Raw genomic sequence first — 13,224 nt, forward strand, 5'->3', positions numbered from 1 at the left:
GATGTCCCCACCCATATCCTGAAAATCCTGATAGACCTGGCCAAAGCTAAGCAGATGCGGGCCAAGGCAGCAGCCAACGCAGAACTCATGGCACAAATTGGACGCAGAAAATAAATCTCATTCCAATTCAGAAAAGCTACATCCATAAGATTCAGCTGAATTCGGAAAGCTCTGTAGCACAGATGTGGTCTAGCACATGGATTCTCCAGTTGTGGTCTGTGGTCCACAGAAAGCTGCCTATCCATATGGAGCCAGTTCCACCTCTTTCTGTTCAGCCGCTTCTACAGATATTCAGGCTCTTTGTTGCACAGCTTAGTTACCTCTACTAGCAGCCACTACTATATAAGAGGAGGAGGAGGAAGATGCAAGGAAATGGGAGTCACTTTCAAGAACTGAAGCCGCAAGCAGGACTCTTAAAAATACATAAATACTTTCCTAATTTTACTTGTCCATGCAAGTAATTGCCATTAATTCACTGTGACATTGGTCAAGTCACGTCCCTCTCTGCCTCAGTTCCACATCTGTAATATGGGGATAATGATGCTGACCCACTTTTATGGATGAAACCCAGTTTGTAATTGTGTATTATTAATGTGCAAAATACTGAGGTTTTTGTTCAGTCCTTGTTCAGGAAAACCCAGTAAAAACTGTGTAAGAGTCTCAGAATTTGATGTATTTGTTATTAATGTAGTGATGGCATTTTGTTGAGCTGAGCGAGTTGGCATCGAAGTTATCTGTATCCAGAGGAAGAATGGTCTGGTTATTGAGGCTCTGCACTGGAATTCAGGAGACCTCGCATCTATTCCCAGCTGTTCCACAGACTCCCTCCATAGCAACCTTGGAAAAGACCCTTAATCCGTTTGTGTCTCAATTTCAATAATAATACTTCCCTACCTCACAGGGGTGTTGTGAGGATATTATTAATATTTGATGTGCTCAGATACTACAATGATGGAGGCCTAAGAAAAAGCTAGAAATAAAAAAGTGCAGAACTGGAGTAGCTGCTGTTAGTGTTTTTACGGAGCATTTTTCAAATCCAAGACCACCTGCAGGTGTTTCTTCTGTGTGATTATCTTGGCTTCTGTCAGAACATGACACACGTGGGATGCATCAGTGTTACTGGATGATGCCGTACAGGCAAAGAGGTAACATGAAATAAATAGCACCCCTCTGTCCCTTGTAGTCAACATAACTATAGTTTCATGAGTTATGAAAAAGATCACTGGCAGGTAGTTTGGTCCCCCTAGCAAAAAAATTATGAATTTCACACAACCAAGTATACACAGAAATTTCCTGATCTCTTCATTTCAATGAGAACAAGTTATTTTTGTATTTAAACATTCTCCCCTGTAGTTTTGGAAACACAAACTCAAGCCATCCAGGCTAGTGCAGGAGTTTGGAGAAGCAGAAAGTGAAACTGCCCAGGTGAGTTTTACTGTGCCAATCTGAAGTTAGTGAACAGAAACAATGGAATTATTTGTTTTAATAATCTTTGGTGTTATTGGGAGCGGGGGCGGGGAGGAAAGTGTTTGTTTTTAAATAGATGGAGCCTGATTTTTCTCTTGTTTTTATATCGGTGTGTGTCGCCATTAACTTCAGAGGAGTCACTCTTGATTTACATCAGTGTTGTATCAGAAACAGGCCCATCACTTTTTTCTCTTTACAGTGAACCCTTAAGCTGCAGGTGTAGCGTAGTTTCATGTGATTCAACTACATCTGGGCTTTTCCAGACAATACAGCAAACTCCTGATAAGTTTTAAAGATAACATCTTCTAGAAATTTGAAATGAAACTTCTTGAATGTATTTCCCTCTCTTATTTGTGTCTCTGTTAAAGACAATTTTTTTTCTTTAAATAAAGCTTTATTTACCACCCTTAACAATTCTGCAGAGAATGTACAGAAAGACATGTGACATGTAAAATAAAAAGTGGCATTTTCAAATCCGATCTGATTTCTTTTACATCATTTTGGACTATCCTGTCACTCTGTATCCCACTACAGATTTAATAGGCTGGAAGACCCTTACACCCCAAGGGGTCATGCATTTCTATAGTCAGTACAAGCAAGTCAAATCCTACAAACACAGAACTCCTTACCATGTACAGGACCCTAAGAAAATGAAGTTGCCCCAAGCTCACCCCTGAAATCAACCAACTGGAGAGGGAAATGGGCCTTGGTGTTTTAGTGATGGACCAGGGGTGAGATGAGAGAGGAAGAGGGGTAGGAGTTGCTAAGTACCCCATGGAGTTTGTTTTCATGGGGTACTTAGCAACTAAGCGGCGGCCTTGAACCACAGCTCTCTGGCTGACCCAGGCCCAGCACTGATGGGCTCTAGAAGCAGCTGTGCCCAACCTTCCTTGACCAGATTCAGGGGTCAGTGTAGGGAAATAAAAATGAAAGGCAGGGTAATTAAAAGAGAGGGATCATCTAAAAAATGAGACCACTAAATACTGGTCCATTGAAAGAAATGAAGTTACACCAGTTTTCATCAGCAATGGATCTGACTCCCTGCCTCTGGTATCTTGTCTGGATCCCCTCACCAGCAAGAGATCTAGCAGAATTGCTGGCTTTTACAAGTCATGAATGCAATTGTGTGTAAGTGTGAAGTGTCAGGAATGGACCCTGACTCCAACTCCTTCAGTGAGGTTTTGAGATAACAGCCGAGAGCTGGGGCTGACACACTGGTACAAAGTACACGGGCCATTTACACAGAACAAGTGAAGGACAGACCAGAATGAGAAGCCGTCCTCAAACTAGCTGGAGTTTATCCCAGACATTACCATGTTCTCTGAGGACCACTTACTCTACAGTAAGTACATTTCTTATTACATATTTTCCCAGCAGGCATTAAAGCAGAGCTACAGGGTCAGGCTACATGCCCTTGAACAGACCTCCTATGCACTTCTTGATTTAGGGGATCAGGCAGGTGAACAAAACAGTATGCCATTGGCAGGCAACTTTAGGTAAAACACCACTAACTTTGACAATAATAAGATCTGTGGGTAGATTCATAACATACCAGGTTTCTTTTTGCAAGCACTTTGAATCCAAATTGGGATAACTGCAGAAGATGACAAAGCAATCCACAGCTCAGTGTCAGTACGGGGTGGCTGACCAGCCCATTTGTTAAAAGGGCTAAATGATCCCACCCAGCACTGTCTGACTTACAGCCATCTCAAATCTTGACTCTCACAAGTTAAGTAGGGCTGGGCTGGATCAGAACTAGTCCTTGATGGCTCACCTGTAAAAGGTAATGTAGAGTTTCAGTGGTTCGGTAACTAATGTCCTTCCCCCTGAGTCAGTACTGAACAAATATGCCATCATGATGATAGGGGGTGCTGTGCTGTGTGGCTGGAGGTGCCATGTTAGAATGAGATGTAAAATTTGTCATAATTTCATTTGGTCATTAGCACTCCCATGGTGTTCTTTTTTTACAAGAGCCAGTCTCCTAACTCCAGTGTCTTGGCCAAATTGGACTTGATTAATTCTATTCTGCTTTCCTTAATTTCCCCTGTAGTTTACATAGGATATAGTATGTTTTCTCATATTCCTAAATTGTTTAGTGTTACGGTGCTCTCAACAGCCGTCATGTTGCACCCTAGTGCTGGATGAGAGAATCCCAGTACGTAACCTAGTATCTGTTTTGGGGGAAAGGAGCAATATAAACGAACTGTGAGATATTACTAGTTATTCCTTGCTTGCCTGAAACAATCCTGACACAATCCAGAAGACTGTTAGAGCTATTCAAGAGGTAGGTAAGAGGAGCAAAGTCATCTGTGGGATGCATTACTGCTATTTTGGGGGGTGGGCAGTAGATGGGTTCATGATGCCAGGGAACAGCAGTGGTATTTCTGGGGGCAAGGCAGGAATGGAAAAGCTTTTAGTTGGGGTTGAACTAGAGCCTAGTTTTTAGAAAGACATCCAGTTCTGATTAAAAGATTTCAAATGATGGAGAATCCACCACATCTCCTGATACATTCTTTCAATAGTTAATTACTCCCGCTTTTAAAAATTTGCACTTTATTTCGAGTTTGGAGTGTCTAGCTATGAGCACCACCTTCTGTCTTAGCTGAGTATTCTATTTTTCTATATTATCCTCACTTATAGTTACTGTGAGCTCTGTGGGACAGGAACGCTTTACTGCTTTGGTGTGGCTCATGCACTGGACTACAACTTTCAACATGAGGGAAGGGATTCATTATTTAAAAACTACACATCAATAGGGGGAAACATTTATTTTTCCTCCTTTTAAGCTTTGCCTGGGAATGCAAGCTCTAGAGGGGAACTGCACCCCCTGAAAGGATGCCTTTAAATATAACCATGTGAAATCAGCAGCTGGCTTTTAAGCCTAGAATAACAGAACAGTGTATGATTGTAAAGAGCACTCAGGGTGTCCCAATGGCCTATATAGAACGAAAATAGGAACTGGCCACAATGGGACTGCAGAAATGACCCCAGCAGCCACCCTGTCCTTAGTGATAGCTCACATGTGGCAGCAAGTGTATTATTGCAGAAGGGACCGTGAGCCAAGACCCCTTCAATAATACCATCAGATTCTCAAAGAACATCCTGTGATCTTTAATACTCTCCTCCAACAGACCCCTCTAGATATGGGCAGAAAAGGCTTTTGTGAAATGTTAAGCCAAATCCTAGGTTCAATATAAACCTTAAAGGTCTCTCGCATCCTTCACTATAGTCTGGAAATGTCACCCACTTTTGAGCCCTGCTGCCAATGGAAGGCCCCAGGAAACTGGTGGGGCAGGACCACTGTGCAGTAGGTAAAGGCGATGCCTTGGCCCACCCCTATCAATTATCTGTTGCCAGGTCCCACATCTGGCAGGAGTTATTCTCCCTCTAATAGCACTGAGCTTCCCCAGGAAATAGTATTCCTGTGTCCTAAACCCGCTGCAGAGGGGCAGGAGATTAACAAATACAGCATCTGAAATAACCTAGGTCCAGAGAAACTTTTAATTACTCAGGTCATTGCCCCATAGGCTATGTGCCCCCTTCAGTCACTGCCCCCAGGCTCTGGGCCTCCCCCAGTCACTGCCCTGCCCCCCAGTCACTGCCCCCAGGCTCTGCCCCCCCCCATCACTGCCCCCAGGCTCTGGGTCCCCCCCCCGAGTCACTGCCCCGACCCCCCATCACTGCCCCCAGGCTCTGGGTCCCCCCCCGAGTCACTGCCCCGCCCCCGCACAGCGCCAACGCCTCCTCCCCTTGTCGGGCCAGGCAGCCACGTCAGCCCGACCAGCCTCCAGGCCCGAATGCGCGTGCGCGGCGCTGTCGGGCTGAGCTGTCCCAGTGACAGGCTGGCAGGAAGCGGCACCGCAGCCGGAAGTGGAGGTGCTGAGCTAGACACCCGCCCCCCGCCCCGCGCCCCCAGGCCCCGCGCGCCCCCAGCTCGGGGCAGGATGCTGAAGAAGTTTGATAAGAAGGATGAGGAGGCCGGTGAGTGTGTGACGGGCCCGTCCCGGGGGAATGTGCCGCCGTGGGACCCCCCCTCGCGGCTCCAAGGGTGGGCGCTGCCTGTCAGCGTCCGTTCAGCCCTTTGCCCCGGGCTCGGCTTGTGAGGTGCCCCCGGCGAGTGACCTTTCCAGGCGTTCTCCTTAACTCTGCCCACAACACTCCCCGGGGCTCTGGCTGCCCATGCGAACTGTGCAGACCCAGGCACTTGACGTTGTGGGGTCCTTTATTTTCTGGGCTGCTCACCTCACCTCGCGCCCCACTGATTTATAAAGTCCTTATTTACCCATTGCACCTCAGTGATGTCCCAGAGCCAGCTGCACAGTGAGGGGCAGGTGATTAAGGAGGATGCACCTGAAATGACACCTAGAGAAACCCTAACTACCCCATCCCCTCATGCTCTGCCTCCTCTTCTCTCCCTGCCCTGTCTCCTGGCTCTTTGTCCCCCAAATCAGTCACCGGCCCAGCTGGCATATGTGTGGATAGCTTTTAAAAATATATGGCTGATATTCTGATAGTCCAATTGCAAGTTTATAAAGCAGCCTTCTTATGTGGTCTGGGTCAAGTGACTTAAGGACATATTTTCAAAAGTGGACTCTAATTTTGGGGGCCCAACTTCAGACATGTAATGGTTCTGAGCACCCCAACACAAATTGAAGTCAATTGAGGGCACATCTGAAAATCAGACCATGTTTGAAAGCGTAGCCCTTAACTTCTCTGTGCCTCAGTTTTCGCCATCTATAAAATAGGGATAATTGTTTAGATCAAAATATGCAAAGTGCTTTGGGATGCTTAGATGAAAGGTGCTAGAGAAGGGTGAAGTAATTGATGGGGATTGTTGCTGTTAATGGGAGATTTCAGAATCACAAATGGAGCTCAGAGTGGCTGTCAGGATGCAGAGTTAGTTGTATGTAGTTGCCAATAAAATTACTAGGAGTGCTTTTTCAAATCCCTCTTTGGAACGTGTGCATATGCACACACTGGGATTTTATGCTAACCTAATCACTTCTCATTCTTCTTTTCCCACTCCAACTTGTAAGCGTCCAAGCTTTGCCCAGCCAGGTACTGTCTTTGTAACTTATTTGGAGCCTAATGGTTGTATCTTACTTGCATAAGAATCAGCAGAATGCAATGCTCCATTATGATCTGAACTTGAAGCATCACAAACTGGCACCAGCAGTCTTTGTAAGAATCATCCCTATACTAATACATTTTATGTTACTTAGAGCATTTTGGAGCCCCTGCTGCAGGCAAACACCACAGGAACCTAACCTTGTCTTTAGGGATGATTCTTACAAAGACTACTGAGCCCAGCATGTGCTGTTTCAAGTCCAGATCATTGCATGTCAGTAGCTCTACTCTTTCCAGGCAGCATTTCTGTATTAAACATGACCCGGCCATAGGCTGCAATGTGGAGTTCCAGGGGCTGTATATAGCCTATGGGCCACACTGAGGTTAGACACTAATTAAATTTGCTTATCAAGAGCTATCAGCTTATGAAAGGTTGCAGCTCACTAGTAAACACTTAATGAGGACTTTTTAAAAAAAAAATTCATAACTGTAGTTCTTGCCTTCTGATCATTCCGGGCCCATTTTTTCCTGTTTTTCATCAGAAAGTAGCATGCAGTATACTAAGTGGAATGATTAAATGAACCTTTTTCAGGCTCTCCAGTCCACTGTCTTGTTTTTTTCTAATTAGCTGTATATCCAAAAATATAGTTTACTGATGAATTCTCTGATTGTTTTATAATGCAAAGTATAAAGTAGTCCAGAGTCGCACAGTCTTGTGTTTAGTGTTTTCTATGGCAGTTGCTACACTGGGTTTAATTTCTGGGCCTGATCATTTGCTCTCAGACCTGGAAACTGAAAGTGGGAGCTCTTTATATTCAGCAACCTCCTCTGGCCCATCTAGGAGTAACATTGATTAGCTCTGAAGAAAATCTGGTACAGTTTTCCTTAACTGATGGATAATTGCTGCAAGGCGGGGAGAATCTATTGGATGCCCTCAATGAGGAGGGGATAAGGTTGACTAATTAGTAATGCCAAGAAAAACATCAACAATCACTTGATGTTTTTGGAAAAGTGAAAAGTGAGTCATGTTTAACCTTTTTAAGATGTAGGTGTAAAAGGGATGATCAAAAGGGAGGCTTTCTAGTGTCTTTTCACACAGCACAATTCCTGGGATCACCGTTGTTAATTATCTTATTTTACAGGTGGAGGTTCCAATCCATTCCAGCACCTGGAGAAGAGTGCAGTGTTGCAAGAGGTAAATTGTAAAAATCCTGTGTCTTTTATGGACATCCTCAGTGGCATAGTCTCCTCTCTGGGGTAGGAAGTTAGAGATCTTTAGAAATTAACTACACTTTGGTCCTAGTCCTGCTGGCATTTAAATAAATAGCAAAGGGGAAGTTCCCATTGATTTTTTTTTGGATCCTGTTTGTATAACAATGAAAAGAGTTAGTAAACTATAAATGTGAGTAAATGGATGTATTTTTGTCTGTAGTAAGAATAGATTTTCCCAGTTTTTCCCAACTCTTCTTACTAGGGGGGAATCTACCTTGGGTGCCCTAAAATTCTAGTAGGACAGGGAAATTGAAAAATAAGATGTGGTTGGCTGTTGGACAATCTTTGCCTTTAAAGGGTGGTTCTGCTCTGAAAAATTACTTTTTTTTAAAAAAAAGGCTTTTTTTTTTTTTTTGGTCCGCAGACCTGCTCCTTGAAATTCAGAGTTATTTCTGTCACTGAAGTGAACAGATATAACATTTTTAGTACTGTTTGCTCTTGTTAGCCCTGCAGAAACAGCTCCGCTCTGAGAGAGGGAGCTGGATTCTATTCTGGTTTGTGCATCGTCACCAGAATTGTTCCTCTTACAGTGGGGTTGCATGAGTGTAGCTGAGATTGAAATATGGCCTATAGAACCTTTATCACAGTTTGGCTTTCAGATCCCATGGTGAGTTAATAGAGATGGTTGTTGGGAAGGTGTGGGTATTTCTTTTGTCTCAAACTGAGCAAGTCTGATCTGAAGTCACTGAGAGAATCCTAAAATATCCAGTCTGTAACTTGCATCAGTGGCTCAGTTCACACAATGTGTTAGATAAACCACAGAGACGGTCTTCTGGGCTCTTCTTCATGCTTTTGTTTGTTTCTAGGCTCGGGTGTTTAATGAGACGCCAATAAACCCTCGGAAATGTGCTCACATCCTCACCAAGATTCTGTACCTCATAAACCAGGTAATGGAGAGAACGTGAGCTAGGAGTTCTTTAGATTTTAAATGTTTTTTCTTTTGTAAACTAGTCTGGTCTTCTAATTTTAGCTAGTGCCTTATGAAATGTTACTTAGAAAGCTGTTCCAGTAAGTTACCACTTTCTCCAGGCCCAAAGAGTTCTGGAGTGATAGAATGGGCAATTTAAAAAACAAAATGCACAGATTGGTAGCAACTGGAAGTTATTATCTTACAGCTGTTTGCTGACCACTTTGGTTCTAAATCCAATTCCTAGTGGTCAGGTATTCACGTAGCAGTGGTTACTAAGAGCCAGACTTATAAAGGTATTTAGGCACCTAAAGAAGCAGGTAGGTGCCTAGTGGGATTTTGTAAATCCCACTCAGTGTCTTATGTGCATCTTTAGGTACCTAACCAATTTTAAAAATCTGGACCGAACTGGCCCCTTATTAGCCATCTCAGCTGAGATGGAGTATTGAATGGGCTATGTAGTCTGAACTCCTCTCTCATCCTTCAGGACATTGGCTTGTCGCTGACAGTTGTTGTCATGCTTCTGGAACAGTGCTGAGTAAGGTTTTCTTCCACCTACGCCAGCAGTTAAACCACTTTCAGCGCCACATCAGGGGGCCACGCAGGCCAATTTCTAGTGTCGAAGGATAGGGCCCTACCAAATTCACGGTCCATTTTGGCCAATTTCAGGGTCATAGGATTTTTTTAAATCGTACATGTCATGATTTCAGATATTTAAATCTGAAAGTTCACGGCGTTGTAACTGTAGGGGTTCTGACCCAACTCTGAAGGCAGCAGCGCATAAGGATGGCATGGTATGGTAATGCTGTGCTGCTACTGGTGGGGCGCCGCCTTCAGAGCTGAGCGCCTGGCCAGCAGCCACTGCTCTCCAGCCATCCAGCTCTGAAGGCAGCGCAAAAGGAAGGGTGGCAATACCGCGACTCCCCATAATAACTGTGTGACCCCCCCATCCTTTTTTGGATTGGGACCCCAGTTTGAGAAATGCTGGTTTCCCCCATGAAATCTGTATATTTTAGGGTAAAAGCACACAAAAGACCAGATTTCATGGTCCACGGCGCATTCTTCACGGCTGTGAATTTGGTAGGGCCCTATCGATGGGCATTGAAGGTGGTTCTTCCCTGCCAGTGTTGAGGCAAACTGGGGGGAACTCACCTTGTCATGACTCAAGCTGTACCTGTTCTTTGGATGAATAGTCTGTTGTCCTGGAACCTTTAACCTGTACAAAAACTGCTTTTTCGTAAATAAGAATTTCTGTCCCTGTTTTGCCCATTCCAGGGGGAGCACCTAGGTGTGATGGAAGCTACGGAATCCTTCTTTGCCATGACCAAGCTGTTCCAGTCCAATGATGTAAGTCCTATATTTATGCATTTTGTGCATACATCTGTCTAGCAGGATGTGATGCTGGTGAGAGCCTCACATTCAGCCTTGAGCTATCTCTTTATGTGACAAGCTGATCTCCCCTGGGTAGAATCACTTGATCCATGCCCCCCACATGCACATGATTATTATGAGGTGCATCTGTTTCTAGTTACTGACATCTTAGTAGTGCCTCATTTTCCCCGTTTCTCTTTGGGGCTTGTCTACATGAAGACTTTGTATGCGGAAAAAGGGGGTGTGAATCTAGAGCACACTAGCTTGCCACACGCTCACTGCCCTGTGGACCCTGCTACTGCACATTAAAAGTTCCATAGCGTGCTTTGATTTCCACAAAGTCTGTGTGTAGAGAAGCGCTTCTTTGGGAGATTCCTACAGAGGGCGAGAACCTGCACAAAGGTTCTGAAGCTGCATATCAAGGTAGATAGCACTTTAGCTAATGCTAATACAACCTACAGACAAATATATTGAAGGGAAAGGGTGACTCCATTTCCTGGCTGGGAACCTTCCCATTCAAAAATAAAAAACAACTGAACTTTTTAATGGCTAGTGCTATCACATAAAGTATTCAGAGAGTCACCATGTGCAAATGGCTTTCATCACCATCCCTTCATTCCCAGCTCTTCCAAATCTGTGCTGTCTGCATAACCAAACCATCTGATAAGACACACTCATCAGGCTTCACCATCCATCTGGGCTCTTCCGTCTTAAGTGCCTTTATTATTTAACATTTATACTGTGGGAGTCCTTAAAAGTTGCGACCAGCTTGGGCCCCATTGTTCTAAGCACTGTACAAATATGTAATAGATGATGGGCTGCCTTGCTGTGTGCCCCATGATAAAGTGACCTTCCTCCCTGCCCATAGCAGTACCTGAAGGAGGCAAAGAACTAGCACCACACCAGTAGCCAACTAGACACGTGGTGCTGCAGTTCCGAGCAGTCCAGCAGCAAACACTCTGTTGGTGCCTCCCTACAGGGTATAATGAGCAGCGGAGTTGCTCATTATGGCTTAAAATTGACTTAAAAATCTGATGAGTTAAAAAAAAAAAAGGGAAAAAAAAAATTCCGGTTCTTGTTATTGGCCTTCTGGTGTCTGAGCCTTGAGAGTTCCCTCAGTTCACACTTTCAAGCTTTTCTCTGTAACCATGAGCACCACAAAGCACAGAGTGAAATCCTGTCCCCATTGATGTCAACGTCAAAATTTCCATTGACTTCAGTGGGGGCAGGTTTTCACCCTTCCTTTTATTTTTATTTTTTAAATGAAAGCTGAGATTCTCACATAGTCACTTGGCTCCAGGAGCTGGGGTTTAAAGGAAAATGACAAATATCAGATTTTCAATAAAATCATGAGAGTTGGCAACTCTGCCCACCCTGCCAGGGTTGGTGTGCTGCCAGCTAATGCTTGTGTTGCCTGTTTTCCCTGCCAGCCGACTCTTCGCAGGATGTGTTACCTGACCATCAAAGAGATGTCCTCCATCTCTGAGGATGTCATCATTGTGACCAGTAGGTGAGTCCTTGCTGGGGTGCCCGCTTCCTTTCACCACTGTTTGCATGTTCCTTCCAGCAAGTCTTCTCCGGCCATCTAGAGATAGCTGTGATCCCTGCAGGGAGGTATGAAGCTGAGGAAATGCTCTTGTTTACAGGGGGCCATTGAAATATAGGCACTGAAATCCCAACAATATATGTGAACTGATGGTGCAGCAAATACCATATGCCAGGCCTTTGTGTGTTTGGTTTGTCTCTCTGGGTTCCCATGCTGTGCCCACACCATGGTATCTGACCACCTTCTTTTGTAAAGGGCTATTTTTTAACTCTGGCTTTTCTGTCTGAGCACTTCAACGTTTCTCCAGGTCTTGAAGCGTTCTCTGGGGGATACATTGCCAAATAGGTAGGCAGGGATTTGGCCATGTGACTTCTATTGTTCTAACCTCATTGGGTGCTGCTTAACATACCCCACTACTTGGGCCCATGCAGCATTTAGAAATCAGCCCCCATGTATAGGGACTGTCAGTCCCCTTCCCCACATGTAGTTTTGCATCAAACACAGTCCGTTGCCTTGGGCAAGGGCAGGATTTTCAGGGAAGGAATCCAGACATTACTCTATCCTTTAACTCTAAGTAGCTGCATTGGTATTTTGGTCTCTTGAGGTGAACTGAATGGCATAAGGGCTCCTGTCATTCCTCTTGTGACCAAACTTTCCCTATTGGAGCAGGACTAGGCTGAAGGCAGCATTGTTGTATCCTCTTACCCACCTATTGTGGATTTTGGCTGTGAAATCCAGTGCCCACGTGTTGGTATGTGCAACGCTGTTTGTGTGCTTTTTATAGCACTAGTGGGTAAAATACGCAATACTAAAAAACTTCCTTCATGTTTTTACAGTTTAACCAAAGACATGACTGGGAAGGATGACAATTACCGAGGCCCTGCTGTGAGAGCACTCTGCCAAATCACTGATGTAAGTGCCACCTGCTGCTCAGGCAATTGGTCCTCCCAACCCTGCCCTTGCATCCCATATCTGGCTTTGCTCCCCTCCTCCCCGCCACGCTCCCATCCCCCTTGCAGTCTTGTCAGCTTTCTTTGTAACTCCTCAAAGGAGTTGGTTCTCATTTTCCCTCTCTGCAGAGTACCATGCTGCAGGCCATTGAGCGCTACATGAAGCAGGCGATTGTGGACAAGGTGCCCAGTGTGTCCAGCTCTGCCCTGGTGTCATCATTGGTACGTATGCACCTGCAGGGATTTGTGTGAGGGCCAGTTAAACCAGGAAACAAATATCTGTGGTGGGAGCTGAGCAGCACGTTCTCCAGTATTTTCACATGTTAAAATATGAGCCGTCTCTTCAGTAGAGAAATTTTTTTCTTTAAATATGAAGTATGATTGACTAGGACACACTTGACAACACTGAGTCACATCCTCTGTGGGCCTGCATTGGTCCATTTGGGAAATAGGCATGATAGGAGGAGGAAGCTTACAGGACTTACTCGTGCTGGACTAGCTTTTTGACCCATGTTCCTTTGTAATGCTCACATCTCCTATGGACAGCATTTACCCTGAATGTCAGTCTGCAGAATTTGGTCTTGGATTTAAAACTGGACTTGGATCAGAACCCGATGAGAAATAGCATTTGTGTGGGAACAGCC

At 44.8% G+C, this 13,224-nt stretch overlaps 1 protein-coding gene across 1 annotated transcript in view; it reads left to right on the forward strand.

The window, feature by feature from the left end:
- Positions 1 to 5,318: 5,318 nt before the first annotated feature.
- Positions 5,319 to 13,224, forward strand: part of COPG1 (COPI coat complex subunit gamma 1) — a 29,884-nt gene continuing 21,978 nt past the window's right edge. The window contains exons 1-7 of the mRNA XM_039481790.1: positions 5,319 to 5,448; positions 7,677 to 7,729; positions 8,613 to 8,693; positions 9,989 to 10,060; positions 11,515 to 11,594; positions 12,467 to 12,542; positions 12,710 to 12,802. Of these exons, the coding sequence (XP_039337724.1) occupies positions 5,412 to 5,448; positions 7,677 to 7,729; positions 8,613 to 8,693; positions 9,989 to 10,060; positions 11,515 to 11,594; positions 12,467 to 12,542; positions 12,710 to 12,802 (492 nt within the window). The 5' untranslated portion in view covers positions 5,319 to 5,411. The remainder of the gene's footprint in view (positions 5,449 to 7,676; positions 7,730 to 8,612; positions 8,694 to 9,988; positions 10,061 to 11,514; positions 11,595 to 12,466; positions 12,543 to 12,709; positions 12,803 to 13,224) is intronic.

This window comes from Mauremys reevesii, linkage group 7 (genome assembly GCF_016161935.1).
Source record: "Mauremys reevesii isolate NIE-2019 linkage group 7, ASM1616193v1, whole genome shotgun sequence".
Taxonomy (NCBI): domain Eukaryota; kingdom Metazoa; phylum Chordata; order Testudines; family Geoemydidae; genus Mauremys; species Mauremys reevesii.